The sequence below is a fragment of the Anguilla rostrata genome, chromosome 14 (assembly GCF_018555375.3).
Source record: "Anguilla rostrata isolate EN2019 chromosome 14, ASM1855537v3, whole genome shotgun sequence".
NCBI lineage: Eukaryota > Metazoa > Chordata > Actinopteri > Anguilliformes > Anguillidae > Anguilla > Anguilla rostrata.
The window spans coordinates 25390946-25409678 of record NC_057946.1 but is presented as its reverse complement, the minus strand read 5'-3'; the positions used below and the strand labels follow the sequence as shown (position 1 = coordinate 25409678).

Below are 18733 nucleotides of genomic sequence, written 5' to 3'. Positions count from 1 at the left end.
TACAGACTGCTACACCCTGTAGACTGCACCACCCTACAGACTGCTACACCCTACAGACTGCTAAACACTACAGACTGCACCACCCTACAGACTACTACACCCAAACAAACTGCACCACCCTACAGACTACTACCCTATACAGACTGCTAAACACTACAGACTACTACACCCTAGAGACTACTACCCTATACAGACTACTAAACACTACAGACTACTACACCCAACAGACTGCACCACCCTTCAGACTGCTAAACACTACAGACTGATACACCCTGCAGACTACTACCCTATACAGACTACTAAACACTACAGACTACTACACCCAACAGACTGCACCACCCTTCAGACTGCTAAACACTACAGACTGATACACCCTGCAGACTACTACCCTATACAGACTGCTACACCCTGTAGACTGCACCACCATACAGACTGCTAAAGACTACAGACTACTACCCTATACAGACTGCACCACCCTGCAGACTGCTGCATCCTACAGACTGCACCACCCTACATACTGCTACACCCTGCAGACTACTACACCCAACAGACTGCTACACCCTGCAGACTGCTAAACACTACAGACTGCTACACCCTGTAGACTGCACCACCATACAGACTACTACCCTATAAAGACTGCTACACCCTGGAGACTGCTGCATCCTACAGACTGCACCACCCTACATACTGCTACACCCTGCAGACTACTGCACCCAACAGACTGCTACACCCTACAGACTGCTCATCCTACAGACTGCACCACCCTACAGACTACTGCATCCTACAGAATGCACCACCCTACAGACTGCACCATTCTTCAGACTGATACACTCTACAGACTGCACCACCACACAGACTGCACCTCCCTACAGACTGCTGCACCCAACAGACTGCACCACCCTACAGACTGCTACACCCTACAGACTGCTGAGCCCTACACAGACTGCTGCACCGCATCATAACCGTTACACCATAAAGTTACCTCTAGAACCTGCAGTGCCCGCTATGCCATGGAATAACCATTCCACCCTAAAGGCGCCACCGTGATGTACAGCAACGGGCGTGCTACATTACTGAAGTTAAACGTGCTCTTCGGTTGGCACAGCGGCGTTAGGGGGAGCGCTTTATGAGTCAGAGCAGAACTGAATCTGTTGCTTTAGTGGTTTGCAGATCTGCTCAGCCGTGAACGCGTGCGGAAGGGCGAACCCCGCTGTAAGGTCGCGTAGGTTTCCCAAGAACAACTGCGTGTTTTAGTGGAGGCCAGCCGCGTTGTTTATTTAAGACACAAACGGCAGCGCGAGGGAAATATTACTGCTTTCAGCAGCCCCGCTCCGCTTCCCAGCCAATAAGCGCTCTCATCGCTGAGTTAAACTACACATTCTCATCGCTGAGTTAAACTACACATTCTCATCGCTGAGTTAAACTACACATTCTCATCGCTGAGTTAAACTACACATTCTCATCGCTGAGTTAAACTACACATTCCCATCGCTGAGTTAAACTACACGTTCTCATCACTGAGTTAATCTACACATTCCCATCGCTGAGTTAATCTTCACGTTAATCTACGCTCCAGCTTTTAAATTATTATAAGATCACAGTAATACCAAATGCACAATGCAAAATTCAGCAGACTGAAAATCCACTGCTCTGTAGTATTAATTATTACATTATTATAACAATTTTCTGGTTCATATTTGTTTAAATGTCTGTCGGAAATTTTTACTGTTGTGTTTGTGTACGTGTACCCATCTGTTGCTTGTATTCAGTGTTACTGGCTTACAGTAATCTTCACACGTTTCCTTTCAAACCACTTGATGGATAATTTATTGAATCCAGTCTTGACTTCAACGGAAAGATTATTTATGGCCTGGCTGGGGTGGAGGTTCTCTCTGGGGCTGCAATTAAAATGTTCGCAGAGATTATGGCTGTCAAACCGGAGCTTATTAAGAGGAACGAGAACAAGCTGCTTCCCTTATCGAGACCCAAAACCGCCGGGGGGGGATCAGGCCTCTGCCGTTGGGTTCGAGGCCCGTCTGAGCGCCCGCGTCTCTGTGTGGGTCGACAGCTCCGGCTGGGCGGGGGTCGGAACCCGTCCGAGGGGCGCGTGGAGGTCCTGGCGGAGAAGAACGGGACGCTGGTCTGGGGCACGGTGTGCAGCGACAGCTGGGGGACCACGGAGGCCATGGTGGTGTGCAGACAGCTGGGCCTGGGCTACGCCAGCCACGCCTTCCAGGTGAGCCGCCCCTGGGCCACGCCCTCGCCGCCAGCGCACGCCCCTTTTCCTGACCTTTCGCACGCATCCAACCTCGATCGCTCCCGTCCTCCCTTTCACCCTGAAACCTTTCCCAGTTCCTAAGGTCTTTGTATGCTAAATGTGAATGCTGGCGTGTTCAGGCACGTGCATGCGTTTGTGCACGCGAGTGCACGTTTGTTTATGTGCGCGTGTGCTTGTGTTTATATGCTTGATGTTTATCACAGTCTTAGTCATCAGTGTCCTCCTCGGTATTTTCGCTATTAAAAAAATATTTATTTGGGGGGGGGCGTGGCTTTATAACTGCGGAGTCCTTTTAAAGAAGCCTTTACCCCTGCAGGGCTGGAAAGTCCCTGTGAACGACTTGAACGGAAGGAATGACTCAATAAAGTCATCCGAGGACAATGAGGGAGTTTTAAAGGATGGGAACAGGGCCTGTAATGGGGCTGTTGGGTAGGGATGAGGGTAATAGGCTCATTAAACGTGATTAGGTGCAGTGGCACACACAACGCTCCCATTCACAATGCGTCCCTTCAGGAAATATGCTAATTATGCTGTTGTTCCTGCTTTTACTATCTTTACACTGTTCTATAGGCTGCTTCTGCTGCTGGTGATTTTTACTGGAGCTGCCTGCTTATCTCAGTCACAACACCCAGGGTCCCAGCTGGGACAGAAACTCAAACAGGAAACAGTGCTTTTTGGTTAAGACAGGACAGTGCACCCAGACATTGCTGATTTGAGAGCTGTACTCCTACCATTATTATTATACTGAGATAGGTAAACACGAGAGTAATATCTTGGCATTGTCTCTGCTCTTTGTCTAAAACTTTACATGCACACTTTTTTAAGTCACTGTGGATAAGTGTGTACTAAATATCTCAATGTAAAAATGTACTTTGCCTACACACACAGAAGCCTCCCTCATCCCCCCATCTCTCACATACAGTGCTGAACAACTGTAATGCCACATCACAAAGCAATAAAGAAAAGCAATGATCTGGCATCCCAAAGACTTTTTCAGCAAGACCACTGCAGCGCTTAGAGGATATGCTTTGGTATTATACCACCTTGTGGTAGAATCATGGAACTTCCAGTACCTGGACCTGTTAGCAGGCTTACAGTGCCTCTAGCTCATATGTGGGGATGATATGTTCAATCAGCACTTTGCCAGATTATGCACAAATGTATTAGTCTTTAAAACATCTGGATGGATTAACCTGGCTAGCAAAGTTTATCCATCTACTATATCAAAAAGGATTGATCAAAAAAGCATGGCCCTCCTATGACTGCATCCCTGCCTCTCTGTGGTACTGGCCAGGAGAGGAAATACAGTGATGTAATTACACTGTTATTTCCCAGGCTCCCCCTCTAGTAGACGTGGTACTGGCTAGGGGGAGAGGAAATACAGTGATGTAACTGCGCTGTTCTCTCCCTGGCTCCCCCTCTAGGAGACGTGGTACTGGCCAGGAGGGGAAATGCAGTGATGTAATTGTGCTGCTCTCTCCCCGGCTCCCCCTCTAGGAGACGTGGTACTGGCCGGGGGACGTGACGGCGGACGACGTGGTGATGAGCGGTGTGAGGTGTTCTGGGACGGAGATGTCGCTGTCGCACTGTCTGCACCACGGACAGCACCTGCACTGCCCCCGAGGGGGCGGCCGTTTCGCCGCGGGGGTGTCCTGCTCCGAAAGTAAGACCCTCCCCACCCTTAATCCACAGTATCCTAATTTACATCCGTTCTCACCCTGTCAACAGAAGCCCATTTACATTAGATGGAGAGTTAGAATTTTATTCTTAATTCAATAAACGTTTTACTTTGGTGATGCTGTCTCTGTTGGTTTGCTCTATACACAATGCTGGCCACTTGGAATAGTGACATCCTGAAATACCCACACTGACTGATCCTGAAACTCTTACTTCATGTACGGTGCCTGCGCACTGGCAAAGAGAGGGAGACACCTAAAGGATGTTTTGATAGCAGCAGCTGCATCCATGTCTGTGGTCAAGTGTGCCAACCAATACTGAATTAACGTGACAGCTGTCCCGACAGCTCAGAGCTTCTCCTCCTTTCTCTGTGGTATGAAGCACAAGGCAGACGAGAAGGTCAAAGCAGTGTCAGAACTTACACAGACACTATTTTCTTTTTTCTGAAAGGGGGCTGAATTCCATTTACTCTTTTAGAATCTCTGCACAGCAGGTTCTGTGGGCGGGTTTGGGGAAATGAGGCGTTAGTCCTGAGCTTTCCCCCCTCCCCCCTCCCCGTGCAGCCGCTCCGGACCTGGTTCTGAACCCGCAGGTGGTGGAGCAGACCACCTACCTGGAGGACCGGCCCATGTTCATGCTCCTGTGCGCCCACGAGGAGGACTGCCTGTCCAGCACGGCCGACGCCACCCGCAGCGACTCCTACCGCCGGCTGCTGCGCTTCTCCTCCCAGATCCACAACAACGGCCAGGCCGACTTCCGCCCCAAGGCCGGCCACGACTCCTGGATCTGGCACGAGTGCCACAGGCAAGTGCCTCAGGCAGCGGCCCCCCAGTTATGATGTGACTGAGCCCCTCAGGCAGCGGCCCCCAGTTATGATGTCACTGAGTCCCTCAGGCAGCGGCCCCCAGTTATGATGTCACTGAGCCCCTCAGGCAGCGGCCCCCAGTTATGATGTCACTGAGAGCCTCAGGCAACGGCCCCTAATTATTATGTCACGAGAGCCTCAGGCAGCAGCTCCCAATTATGATGTCACAGAGTGCGCTCTATCATTCTGAGGTAACATATTGACAAGGAGCATTCCCTCCAAATTATATCACCAGATTCTATGAGGCAAACAAATACAACAGAGTAACTATATTTGCCCCAGGGGGAATGTCAGGTTTGTTTAAAATATGATTACAGTAAAGAGCAGTGATATGACATTAACTGAAGTCTCCCTCTTCAGGCACTACCACAGCATGGAGGTGTTCACGCACTACGACCTGCTCAGTCTCAACGGCTCCAAGGTGGCAGAGGGACACAAAGCCAGCTTCTGTCTGGAGGACAGCGAATGTGACGAAGGTGCGCAGACGGGCCTGGGGATGCTGCGAAAACAGCGCTAACCTGACGCTATACCAGCCACCTAGATAACATTACCCTAGAGCTAATCTGGTCATAAAATCGCACTAGCCTAACACTGAACTGACCATAACCTAAGGTTAAGCTTACGCTAACCGGACCCTGTTCTTTCGTTCCTGGAAAGAGGCGCCAGGCTCACTCTCTGTGCTCTGTTTCCCTGTGCCTGACAGGCATCTACAAGAGGTACGCCTGCGCCAACTACGGCCAGCAAGGGATCACTGTAGGATGCTGGGATACGTACAGACACGACATCGACTGTCAGTGGATCGATGTCACTGACGTCAAACCTGGAGACTATATCCTTCAGGTACCTACTTCTTACATTTTTGTTTCATTTATAAATTATGGTTATTTCTGTGATTTTCAGCGGACATGTGAAACACAGTTTTCAGTGACAGCTGCAGTTGTTAATGCAAGAGCAACACAAAAATGCATTTTGCAAGCATGCAAAAAAAAAAGATAAATTATTTGTAACAATTACAAAATAATTTCACTAAATTTCAGTGAGAGTTTATGAATGCCACGGTGGGCTGAGCTCCATTCTGCAGCCAATGACTCCCTTCCATCAGCAAATCAGGTCTTTGCTTTCCACAGCACAACATTGTGGGCATCATAAGGTATCATAGCTCCGCCCACTTTGGGTCACCTGAAGCCTCACTCTGCCGTTACTGCCCTGTCTTTGGGGCATAGAAGCACGTGAGCAGACAGGACTAAAAGTTTAGTTTTTGGGAATAGTTATCCCTGTCAGCAGTACACACAGTTCAGAGGGCTCTGATCCTAAACTCCAAAAATCTTCCCCCCCTTTCTCTCGCAGGTCATCATCAACCCGAATTATGAAGTGGCGGAGTCGGATTACTCGAACAACGTCATGAAGTGCAGGTGTCGATACGACGGCTCCCGCGTGTGGTCCTATAACTGCCATATAGGTGAGACGTGCCCACTCATCAATAAACCTCTGACACACTGCTAAAACTGAACTTCTTCTGCATGGAGTTAGACTATCTGAATTAGATTAAATTATCGTCTAAAAATTTGATAACATATCTCATAAAGATATGATTACATACTTTTTGTTTCGTAAAGTCAAATTATGTCATGAGAATAAAATAGGTTACGGTTAAGGAATTCAATACATCTCAGCTCAAGCTATTGACTGATCTAGGGGGGGCGACATAGCTCAGGAGGTAAGACCGATTGTCTGGCAGTCGGAGGGTTGCCGGTTCAAACCCTGCCCTGGGCATGTCGAAGTGTCCTTGAGCAAGACACCTAACCCCTAACCCCTAACTGCTCTGGCGAATGAGAGGCATCAATTGTAAAGCGCTTGGATAAAAGCGCTAAATGTAATCACAAAATGGTTTGAAAATATGTACACAATTTAAAAAGTATATTCAGAGTATTCAGAGCAGAAAATAGTGTGTGAATAGCAGAAAATGGAGCGGACCATTTTAAGGTGGATGAGCGCAGAAACTAAAAATACAACTGATACAATTAATAAACACAGTCCATATTAACATTTATTGACTGAACACTAACATCTGGACATTGGTTTCTGGACTCAGACTTAGTACCCTGTGTTCAGTCTCTCTGGGAACAGCATTCTAGAATACAGCACACATCTCCTGGTCTCTCCCAGGAACAGCATTCTAGAACACAGCACACCCAAGTCTCTCCCAGGAAAAGCATTCTAGAACACGGCACACCCAAGTCTCTCCCAGGAACAGCATTCTAGAACACGGCAACACTTCTGCAGGAACACTGACTTTACAATACTGGAGAACTAGAACTGCCAGCAACAAGCATTACTCACTGTACAAAAAACACAGATAATTTTACTTTAATGTACATAAAAAATACATATTCTACAATTAAAATAAGCTTGTTGGTTTATTTTAGGAAAAAATAATTAATGGCTTAAAAACCCACTTTGCAATGTACAGCAATTCCAGTGACGGTGCTTAGCACAGTGATGATCATGCCTTAACATTGCTGACCTGTTAGTCAGAATGGCGGCTTCTCCTCAGTTTGAACTTTAGACGACATGCATGTTCTTGAGCCGGGCAGATTGCCTTCACTGGTACGTCCCAACATCTTTGACATTAACACACTTAATACAAACGCTCTTCTCAAACTGGACTTCACACACGATATCACATGATGCTAAGTCAGCCCTCAGACAACAATTCCCGCACATACATGTAGTGTAGTGTCAAAGAAGGTGTGTGAGGAAGGCTTTGAGAGTAATATGTGACCTGTTCATACTGCAGACCTGACCTGGGTCAAATACGGATTTGTTTTGCATTAAAATACTTTTCTACACTTTACTGATCTTGTCTGGCGTATTGGAACCAATGAAATACTCTCAAAAAGTGCAAAACCCCGCCTTCTGGTCATACTGGCAGGGTACATTACACCAGGCAAGATCAACAGAGCACAGAAAAGTATTTGAATCCAAAACAAATACGTATTTGACCCAGGTCTGCTGCAGACAGAAGAAACTATAGTTCTGACTCTTCATTCACACACCGTCTTAAACCTGACACTCTAAAACCTTACTTAAAAAAACAGCACTTAAAATATGGTTGTCAATCATCAATAAATGAACAGCGCTATTTTTCTCCGGTCTGTATTTCTTACAGGTTTTTATTCTCGGGCATATATGCTGGTCTAGCGATACAGCTAACTGGCGAGAGACAGCAGAATCTTGTCGTCGTATCGCACGAGCCGTAACTCAAAAGGTGCTGGCGAGGATATTAAATCAAGTCTCCCATTTCATGAGGCCAGTGCACTGTACCAGTTTTAGGCATTAAAACATGGTTCTCCCAAGAAACAATCCCATTTTATCAAATGGGAGTTAAAAGTGGAAATTTAACTACTGCACATTTATACATTTAAACAGCTATCTACACAGCAGTCCGCACTGACGTACACATTTTTACACAACCTTCTCAATGCCTTATGAGTGGAGAACTGGAAACATCCCATAATACCTTCCCCCCCACCCCCTCCACAAACCCGTCCCACCCAGAATTGGACACCCCCTGTACTGCGTATAGGCAGGGGGAGAAAAACAAGATAATCCATGTTCTTCCTGTCTGTTAGCCACACCCACCCACTCATTAACTCCGCCCCTTCCATAGACCTGCCTCCGCATGCATTCTTGGGTTTATTTCCTTATTTGCTTTGCTTAATCCTGAAATGAGCGGACGGTCAAGTGCTTGGGGGGGGAGGTTTGTGGGGGGGGGGGGGGGGGCAGACGGCTTGCGCGGCTGACCGCTCCAGGCTGGGGTGTCTGGCAGGCGTCGCGGAAGAGCGCTCGCTCCACCTCTCGCCGGTCCTGTGCTCTCCCTGTCCAAATAAGGAAACGAGAACATACAGAATTAGTTGTTGAGCAGAGGCCCAGAGAATTGAATAACAGCCCACCCTTTCAAACTGACTGAGGTCTGTTCTTGCATTAATGCGAACCGTAATTATAGCTGATCAGGCCTGTCGAGATCTCACACAGATGCCGCTATAATGTTATCCATGATCCTATGCATGCTGGGATGTTATACATGACCCTGTGCATGCTGGGATGTTATAAATGACCTATGCATGCTGGGATGTTATACATGACCCTGTGCATGCTGGGATGTTATAAATGACCTATGCATGCTGGGATGTTATACATCACCATGTGCATGCTGGGATGTTATTCAATTAAGAGAGGTCACTGTATGATTTCTGCTTTGCATATATCCAGGTTTTTCCATTTTTTTCTTCAGCATCTGTACATAAAGTTGTATAATTCTTACACATGCATAGTAGCTAGCACCAAAATTATTTTTTACTTTATGTAGCTCTTTTCTCAAAAGCAAAACAAAAAATCTGACAAAAGTAGATTTTACTCTAGAATAAGGCCAGGTACATCTCTCAGTTCAGATAAATCAGATGAAATCCTGTTTGCATTATTTGAAATGATCTATATCTGCAGGTGGCAGGATTATTATTATTTTTTAAGCTATTTTTACTCTCTCCTGCTAAGGTGGCTCACTAAGCTCGGAGACCGAGGACACCTTCCCTGGCCTAGTGAACAACCAGGTGTCCTTCAGGTAAAGCAAGCAGAGGCTGACAGAAAAAGACGGATTGGAAGAAGGTTCTGGATGTGAGGCTCAACTCCACCCACAGCCCCAGAGGCCCCAGAACCACCGACCACTAGAGAGTCTCTCTCTCTCTTTCACATTCTCTCTCTCTTTCTCTCTCACTCTCCCTTCCCCCTCTTCCTCCCCCCCTCTCCTGAGTGCTTCTGGACTACTCCTTCCAGTACTCAGTCTCAGGACCAGCCGCCGGCTCCCCAAAGCCCCCCCCCCCCCAAAAAAAAAAAAACCACCCCCATGTTGTCCCCTAGCCTCCCAGAAGGCTGCAGTGATGCTGCGACTTCGGCGTGAAAAACTGAAGCATGTGTTTAGCGCCCCATAGTGGCTCAGCAGGGTACTGGCTCCAGCTTTACGGACAAGATGCTTGAAGAGAACACCACCTGTATATCTTCACACGTAAAAAGGGAACTGAATGCACTTTTAAAAAGTTAGCAGTGACGAGAGTGGTTTTGAGCTACACGTTTAAATCTGCAAGATTTTAATGGAAAGGAATTGAATTTGACCTCTACACACACCTGCACTTAAACATACATACGCAGAGCTGACACACACACACACACACACACACACACACACACACACACAGGTTAACAGTAAAAGCAGACTTTGTGTCTTCTGGAACAGAGAAACTCTGTCCCTGTTGAAACTGTGTACTTACGGAATGGCTCAACTTTATTCACATACTACGGTATGCAAACCCTTCTGGTATCAGGGACACGTTCACATACCTCACAGCGACAGGTTTCCTGAGAGTTATACTGGGAAAGGCCACTGCTAAGGTTCATAATCACAATCACAATCACCCATTTGTACTGTAACACATTAAAATATGCAGGTGAAATGTATTGCAGCCCTTACATCTTTCGTTCTTTTCTTTACGTGACGTTTTTTTTGCTAACTGCAGCCCCCGCGTTATGCAAGCGATTGAGAAAAGAAAAAAAATAGATTCATGTAACCCGGCGTGGAGTTTCTCCTACGTTTTCCCTCACGGCACATTCATCTGGAAAACTGCTATGGAACAAACTCTGAGAAACTTTACTGTACTTTAATTTCGTCCGTATTTAGCTTCAGATGTTTAAAGCTCGCGGCGCGTAACTACGGAGTGAAAAGAGCGCATAACAGCCTAAGCACGTTGAAAACGCCGAAATCCACAAAGACTTAACTGCAAGGCTGCGACACAGGGAACTCCGAACGTGTGTAGAAACGTACGACTGCTTATTTTGTTTTTGTTTAAAAAAAAAAAAAAAAAGCATTTTGTAAATGGTTTGATTTTCTCCTGCTAGCATTTTTTTTTTTGCATATGTAACTTATTGTTGTGAATGTCAGGGATCGCGGTTGGGTTTTTATTTTTTTATTTTCGTTCAGAGTAACCAAAGCCCCCGTCTGTGAATGAGAGAAGTCTGGCTCTTCTGTGTGTTGTACTTTTTTTTTTTTTTTGTATTTTATTGTAATGGTGCTAACGTACGGCTACTCTCTGTTTATTTGAGGGTGCACACTGCAAGCCGATTGGCTGTTTGGGATGCCTGTACTTGACAGGGGAGACTTAATATCCAATATATTGTGCCTGTTGGCTGTAATTAAAGTATGGAATCAAGCAGATTCGGGGCTCTCTTTCTTTCTTGTCCCTCTTAGACCTCTTGACATCACCGTAAACTGTGCATCTTAGCGTGACAACTGTCTTTTTAAATCAGTGGTAACCAACTCTTCCTGGAGCTCTACTGTCCACTACGGATTTGCTTTTGGCCAATCATTAAAGCATTGATTCACCATTAATGAACCATTAAAGTCCCCATCCAGCAGATATATCTGCAATTTAAAATAATTCCCAACTATCTATAAAGTATAAGTACGAAGGTTATTTGAATGAAAAATGTTACATTCATGATATATTATTCATAATATTCATGAGCTCACCGCTTGATTGGCTGAGAGCTCACTTACCTGATTGGCTGAAAGTAAGCAATTGATGACAGACCAACCAACGCAGACCCTCATAATGTACACACACTACCATCTTTCTCACTGCAATGCTGGCTCTCTGTAACAAATGTCACACAGTAGGAGCTGCCATGTAATGCATCCCTAATAAATAATGAGTAATAATTCACAGGGTCTGGTGATCGATGTGGGTTAGACATAACGAGTAATAATTCACAGGGTGTGGTGATCGATGTGGGTTAGACATAATGAGTAATAATTTACAGGTTGTGGTGATCGATGTGGGTTAGACATAATGAGTAATAATTCACAGGGTCTGGTGATCGATGTGGGTTAGACATAATGAGTAATAATTTACAGGTTGTGGTGATCGATGTGGGTTAGACATAATGAGTAATAATTCACAGGGTCTGGTGATCTATGTGGGTTAGACATAAATGAGTAATAATTCATAGGGTCTGGTGATCAATGTGGGTTAGACATAATGAGTAATAATTCACAGGCTCTGGTGATCGATGTGGGTTAGACATAAATGAATAATAATTCATAGGGTCTGGTGATCAATGTGGGTTAGACATAATGAGTAATAATTCACAGGCTCTGGTGATCAATGTGGGTTAGACATAATGAGTAATAATTCACAGGCTCTGGTGATCAATGTGGGTTAGACATAATGAGTAATAATTCACAGGGTCTGGTGATCGATGTGGGTTAGAAATAAATGAGTAATAATTCATAGGGTCTGATGATCAATGTGGGTTAGACATAATGAGTAATAATTCACAGGCTCTGGTGATCGATGTGGGTTAGACATAATGAGTAATAATTCACAGGGTGTTGAGACTGATGTGGGTTACAGACGCAACAGTAGAAAGCTGTTAAACTGACCTGCGGCAGGGCAGCGGTCGGAGGGCGGTCCGGGAGCGGCGGTCAGCAGCGTTTGCCGCGCGGAGCGGGCTTCGGCAGGCCCAGCGCCCGGGAGACCATCCGCCGGGCCACTGCCGTGTCGGTGCGCGGCCGCTCCTTCACCGGCTGGAGGAACTCTGGGAAAAATAAAAAAACATCAATCACAGCCTGTATACAGCTCTATACCACATGTATTTCAGTAGTCTGCCCACATGGACGTACACGCACTCCCATGCACATACACGCACACAAATGCACTCACGTGCTCATACATGCACTCACATGCACATACACACACACAAATGCACTCCCATGCACGTACAAGGTTTGTTTTTTGCAGAACCTTCCATTTTTCTTGTAAAAATATTTGTTTCCTTATCATTATTTTTCTTTATCTTTAAAGATGCACACTGTTGCACAGTCTCGGTACTTCATCATTTGATATAATCTATCAAGGGTAAAGAATGAATATGGAGGTCCGCTATCACTCCAAATAGAGTATTACTTGCGTGTCATAGAGTAATAATGTCAAGTGAGTAGCCATCACTTCAGTGATATATCTGCGTGAGTGCGTACCTGCCCGACGCAGTGCTTTCCCTTTGGACTTCTTGCTGCCCTCATACAGCGTGCGCACTTTCAGCAGGGGGTGCTGTATGCAGAGAGCCTGGAGAGCTGCAGCAAAGCAACACACAAACAGAGTGACCCTGAGAATCACTGCAGCCCCAGCTATCCGTCTGATGCAGTTTCACGCTAAAAGACATCATTACCCAGATACGCCAGCACCATGAGGCCAAATGGAGGCGAGAGCTGAGATGGCCTCTGGACGGCTCTCCTGGCAGAGCACGAGCTATAGCAGGAAAGTGTTCAAGCGTGCGCCCGACTTCTGGTTTTCCCAAGGAAATCTGAACGCTTTATTTAACGATAAAAGCAGACTCATCCTTCTGGAACGGAGGAACTCAAAAGGGGATGCAAGTGGGTTTTCTGTCCATGGGAATTCCATTATGCAGAGGAGGTAGCGGTCTGGTTCATAGGGGGAAATGATGGCTTTTTTCCACCCTCGCCACAAGTGAGCCATTTCTCACAGACAAAATGAGTCATAGTTTTTGGAATACTTGATGAGTAATGCCTAGGTCAGGGGTGCACAACTCCCAGAGGCAAGGTCTGCGTGCTGGTTTGTTCCAACGAACTACCTTAAGTTTCAGTTTTCAGACAGCTACTATGTTGGAGCTATTATATAGACTACGTTGGTTTACTACTGTTCTTGAGCACAGTAAAATCCTTAGGGCACACTTGCAGTCTGCAGCTGTACCTGGTGCTTACAGAAATGTCAGATCAAGATTTGATGGGAGCTAATTAAATAAATAAGGGCAGAAGTTGGAACAAAATCCTGTTACGGACCCCGGATCTAGGTAGTCAAGAACATATCCTGATGAAAATCCAAACGTGATGATAAATCATATATATGCATCTGTATGACGCTCCTACCATTCTACACATATCCACAATACTAATATAGGATTCACATTTATAGGGAAAGTTACTTCAACGGGCTGAATAACAGAGTTTGTTCACAGTCACATTTTCTTAACTGACAAACAGACCTGGCTAGCTAGCAGGCTAACTCTGAAGATCATCGTCTAGATTAATGCCCACGTGATGCTTGATTTTTCGGACTCTACAAAAGTCTAGTGAGTTCCCCATTGGTCAGAGAAAATGGCAAACAGCCTGGCCTTTCACCTCCATGTCAAAGGTCATACCTGCAGACTCGCCGGAGAACACGCCCAGGGCGTGAGTGTTGTCCACCCACTTGATCTTCAGACCGCCCTCACTGCGAGGGAGGGAGGGAGTTAGAGCCAGTAAATGGGTGCTGGGGTTTTTTTTTTTTTTAGGGTGGGGGGTTGTGTCCCAGTGGTGACCTTCACCTGAATTCGGCAAAGGCGTCCAGCAGGTCGTCGGTTTTAAAGACGGCGGGGAAGTCGTAGATCTCGATGACGTGGGAAAACTCGCCGGGCCCGATCCACAGGCTCTCGTACCCAGAGTAGTCGCTGTGGACGCTCTCGATGGCGAAGTCCGTCTCCGTGAGCTGAGCCGCGATCTGGCGGGGGGCGAGAGGAGCATGCTCAGTGAGCGGGGGACGAACGCACGGCCCTATTAAACAGTATGGTCGCTGACCGCACTGTAACCACAGAGGTGGAGTACATCTGAGCCAATAACACACAACGGTAAAGGACCTCATTTGTCTTGATCCTGATATCATTTTGTTTAATGCCACCATTCAACTGAGGAAAATCTATAAATTAGTGAGCTTCTCTATTCCATATAAAAATAATTCATCTGAAGGTAAGCCTTGTTCCTACCTCACTAAAGTCATCGTACCTCCTTGTCTCACACCGCCCCATACCTCTTGGATATAATCCCCAGAATCCTTTTCTCCCTCTATCTGCTGCTGCGCATCAGGGTGGGTGGGACTGAAGCTCCTGCTGCCGTCGTCCAATTGGTCGTCCAGTGACATGGCAACGAAGTAGGACATGGTCTGCTCCCAGTGGCTGGAGTCATCGGCTGCGCCGGGCAGGTCCTCGGGGTCGCCCGGCAACTCGTCGGGGTCGTCAGACGCCGGCTCCTGATTGGTCGAGGGGGCGGTGGGCCCGTCGGGGGTGTCGGGGCAGGACTCCTCAGAGGCGCTGAGGCTCAGGCTGCAGCCGGTGGAGCCGATGGCGGGCGGGGTGGGCGGGGCCTGCCGGGGGGGCGGGGCCGGTGGGGTGGATGGGGCCGGGGAGCCCCGCCCCGCCCTCTCCCTCATGGCGCGCGGGACGTAGATGGCCTTGTCGGGGCGTCGGTGGCTCCGGCTGCGGGTCTGCCTGGCCTCGGACGTTCGCTCGCCCTTGCCGCCCTCCATGCCCCCGCCTCGAACCCGGGACCGCTCGCAGGCCCTGCCCTCTGTGTCGCTGTCGTCCTCTGGAGGGGGTACCCTAGGGGTGTATGGGATTTTAACTCACATTCAGGGCAGGAAGCACAGTCACTCTGTCTCACTGCATGACCTCACCAACAGGATTTACTTCCCTTTGTGAAAGACAACAGCAGGGCCAGCAGGAAGTCACTGTATTAGTGTATGCACTGAAATCAATCAACGAAAATAGGGACTAAGGGAGACATTATGTTATATTGGCTGTGACGGACAGAAGTTAAAAGTAAACAGGGATTCCAACAAGACTGCAGTCTGCTTAAATCTATTTTTCCAACACACAGTTGGTGGCTGACACGAATCTTGCCCTCCCCACCATGAAAGGGGTTATATACACAGTAGATGCTTGGAGGGGTGTTTTTCATCATCCTGTCAGCGAAGGGGGGGGGGGATGGGGGGGGGTAGTGCTGGGAGGTGTTTAGGTACCTGAGGTGGGAGAAGCACACCACCACCCTGCGGTTCCACCCTGCCCCCCCCACGGAGAAGGTGCTGAGGCTGGGGTAGTTCTCCGCGGTCTTGTGAGTCAGGTAGCGAAGTCGGCTTGGCAGAGCGGGGAACAGCAGAATGCTGGGAAACACAGAAAGGCAGAATTCATCACCCCCACCACGGCTACCCCACACTCCTTCAATAAACCCTGTGCATACATATACCCCTGATACCCAACACTCCTTCAATAAACCCTGTATACACATATACCCCTGATACCCCACTCTCCTTCACTACACAGTATATACAGATATGCAGTACCCTCCAAAAGAATGGTAACGGTAGAGGGAAATTTGTTATTTTTTCCTAAATTAACATGCGTATGTTTCACCATTTTACAGAAATGGCTGTTTTTGCGTTGAGAATCCCCATTTTCAGCTGTGTAAAATAAAGTTAACGGATGACATGTGTGAACTTTTGCTCAGGTGTTTCCTTTTGCGTTGGCGGTTCACACATAAATGAGCAATTAGTCTTGGTTTTAGCCTTGGTTTTAACTTCGTTTTCACCTGTGGCGATTGCATTTGGAGTGAGAAGGCATACATCATCACGAGGATCAGAGAGCTGACTATGGCGGAAAAACAACTAATCGGTGAGCCAGAACAGAATAATTAATTAAAAAGGACAGAACAGAAACTGGGTATATCAAGTACAAACGGAAGTCTTGAAAAAGAAATAAATGGCTGGTGGAATCCAGAATAAACACCGTACAGGTCGGCCAAGGAAGACAGCTGCAGATCACATCTGCATCACAAGCCACCGTGAGCAGAAGACTCTGACAGCAGGATTATAGAGGCTACACTGAAAGAGGAAAACCTCTCATCAGCAGCAAGAATCAAAAGGCCAGCTTAGAATTCACCAGAAAAATACAGAAATAAGCCAGAAAGGTGGTGGAACAAAGTTGACTTGTTAGGCCTGGAAAGACATTTTCTAAGAAGTTATAAAATGTTTGGTGATGTCAATGGTTTGTAGACTCGATGCAATTACTGCATTTAAGGGCTATGCAACCAAGTATTAGACTTTATTGCTCTGATTTACTTTTAAATACAAAAGTATATAATCAAAATAACCAATTTTACTCTATCGTTACCATACATTTGGAGGGCACTGTACATTGCAGAAAATGAACATGCTATCGAACAGCAAGAAAGGCACATTGCAAATTGTGCAACTAAATTGTCCCACTTACAGGTCTTCCTCACCCTCTACAGTCTAATAACTTGAGCAGCTCAGGATAGATGAAAGGAAAATAATATTTTGTGTAACTGAAAGCAAGCCACTTCATCCCAGAATTCTGGGATCTACGATAGATTTCTTCCAAACTTGATATCTCCTGGAAAGTGTAACCTGTGAAATGTAATTCTGTGTACAGTAAAAGACTGCAGTTGCTCCATGCGTCTGACCCTGCCCACAGAATGTGTCGTTTGTGGCTGAATGAGGATAGACAGACTGCGGAAGACCTCACCTTTTCTGTTGGTCTCTCTGTATGAAAGCCTCCAGCTCCTCGATGACCGTGTGAACAAAATCATTCTCTTGCTTCGGCAGGTAGCAGCCATCAACACAAGAAAACGCCAGGGTGGCTGTACAGGCCGCGGTTCGCCCTGCGGGGGTCAAAGGTCACAGCCTCCGTTTAACATACGGTTCGACATAACATTACTTTGCACTCCTCGCCCCCTTTCCTCCGCTACCCCACTACCACTCATCTCCTACCAGGAAGTATGTGGAGGAAAGGAGGGGAGGAGATGAGTCTGAAGCCACTTGACCAATACAGTTGTGTGCGCTTCGCTAGTCTCCTCCAATATTGGGGCACTGGTGGGAGGGAGGGAGGGAGGACATAAAGATCGGTTTCTGGGGCATGGAGGAGACGAGGTGGTAGTGGAGGAAAAGGAGGATACATTTTTTGAGCATTGGGACACACCCAGGGGGATTAGGGAATAGGGCTGTCAGTTGGCCTGTTGCAGCGATATGTCTCATCTGTCCTATGTCAATGCCTGCACCAAACGCAGGGTTTGGGATACTTGCCATAGCTACAACCCACTCCCACATTGTCTAACTACTGTTTCACTACTGTAAATTAAACTACTTGTTATTACCATTATTATTATAATTACTGTCATTATTATAATGAAGAAAACTGTGGTTGGAATAACAAGCAACATAGAGGCTACACAGGGGTCCCACCTAAGAGAGTTCGATATGCCCTGCATTAGATAACTTAGGGCCACCACAAAAGGATATGATGCTCTGAGGAGAAAAGGAGATGACTGGCATAATTATATTATTGTCATGCATGTTCCTGCGGGTCCTCGTAACTTTGACTCAGTCTATATTCAAACAATTATTCGGATTTGTGAATTGCCATATAATACTAACATACAACCTGTAAATAGTAGAAACTGTTGTCGCCAACGTAGTCGAGATATCTGAGCTTGCAGCTGCTGTAGCTATAGTATGCATATCTACAGACAATGCATGAGTCACCTAGCCTGCACTGCAGTCTGATAAATTAGCAAATTCGCACGTTTACTTGGGGGAATACAGTCTGTAGGTGCGACTGATTGCTAGCACCTAGCTATCAAACCTGAATTACTGCCGTTAGCCCGCATAACATGGAGAGACCACCACAACTGTCAATCTAGCTAAAGCTACTTGGCAGGTAGCTAGCGGAATTAGCAATGTTCAGGGAATATAAACGTATCGTTTACCATGCTACTAATACACAATCCAGATGTTAGCTGCATTTAAATACAAATAAGCTAATATAGCTAACAGCCAGAATAAACAAGAGATATGAACACCCTCGCCCTGTAACGCTATCGGAGATGTGTCAAAAGACCTGCATTCAAACATCAGCACAAAGGTGCACTTAACCCTAGCTAGCAAGCTGTTGCTAGCCATTTGTTGCATTTACCACGTGCTTTCCCTAATCAAATAAACACGAAACGCCTGACTGAAAAC

The 18733-nt window shown here is 46.7% G+C and overlaps 2 protein-coding genes across 2 annotated transcripts in view; one reads left to right on the top strand and one right to left on the bottom strand.

The window, feature by feature from the left end:
- Window positions 1-11085, top strand: part of LOC135240143 (lysyl oxidase homolog 2B-like) — a 44308-nt gene extending 33223 nt beyond the window's left edge. The window contains exons 8-14 of the mRNA XM_064309450.1: window positions 2069-2236; window positions 3776-3941; window positions 4519-4759; window positions 5181-5296; window positions 5524-5660; window positions 6168-6279; window positions 9375-11085. Coding sequence (XP_064165520.1) covers window positions 2069-2236; window positions 3776-3941; window positions 4519-4759; window positions 5181-5296; window positions 5524-5660; window positions 6168-6279; window positions 9375-9445 — 1011 coding nt within the window. The 3' untranslated portion in view covers window positions 9446-11085. The remainder of the gene's footprint in view (window positions 1-2068; window positions 2237-3775; window positions 3942-4518; window positions 4760-5180; window positions 5297-5523; window positions 5661-6167; window positions 6280-9374) is intronic.
- On the bottom strand, window positions 6850-17800 carry r3hcc1 (R3H domain and coiled-coil containing 1). The gene is made up of 9 exons (XM_064308917.1): window positions 17794-17800; window positions 17241-17376; window positions 15719-15859; window positions 14732-15299; window positions 14253-14425; window positions 14088-14158; window positions 12907-13002; window positions 12313-12467; window positions 6850-8698 (listed from the first exon to the last, which is right to left on the bottom strand). Exons 1-8 carry the CDS (start codon window positions 17798-17800, stop codon window positions 12355-12357), a joined length of 1305 nt encoding a protein of 434 aa, XP_064164987.1. The 3' UTR covers window positions 6850-8698; window positions 12313-12354.
- Window positions 17801-18733: the final 933 nt, after the last annotated feature.

Bases quoted from the DNA above. Each gene is read 5' to 3' on its own strand.
- r3hcc1 (XM_064308917.1), bottom strand. The intron at 15,300-15,718 runs GTACCTAAACAC...ATACACCCCTAG, and splicing joins GTGTGCTTCTCCCACCTCAG to GGTACCCCCTCCAGAGGACG. The intron at 14,159-14,252 runs GTGAAGGTCACC...CCTCCCTCGCAG, and splicing joins GACGCCTTTGCCGAATTCAG to TGAGGGCGGTCTGAAGATCA.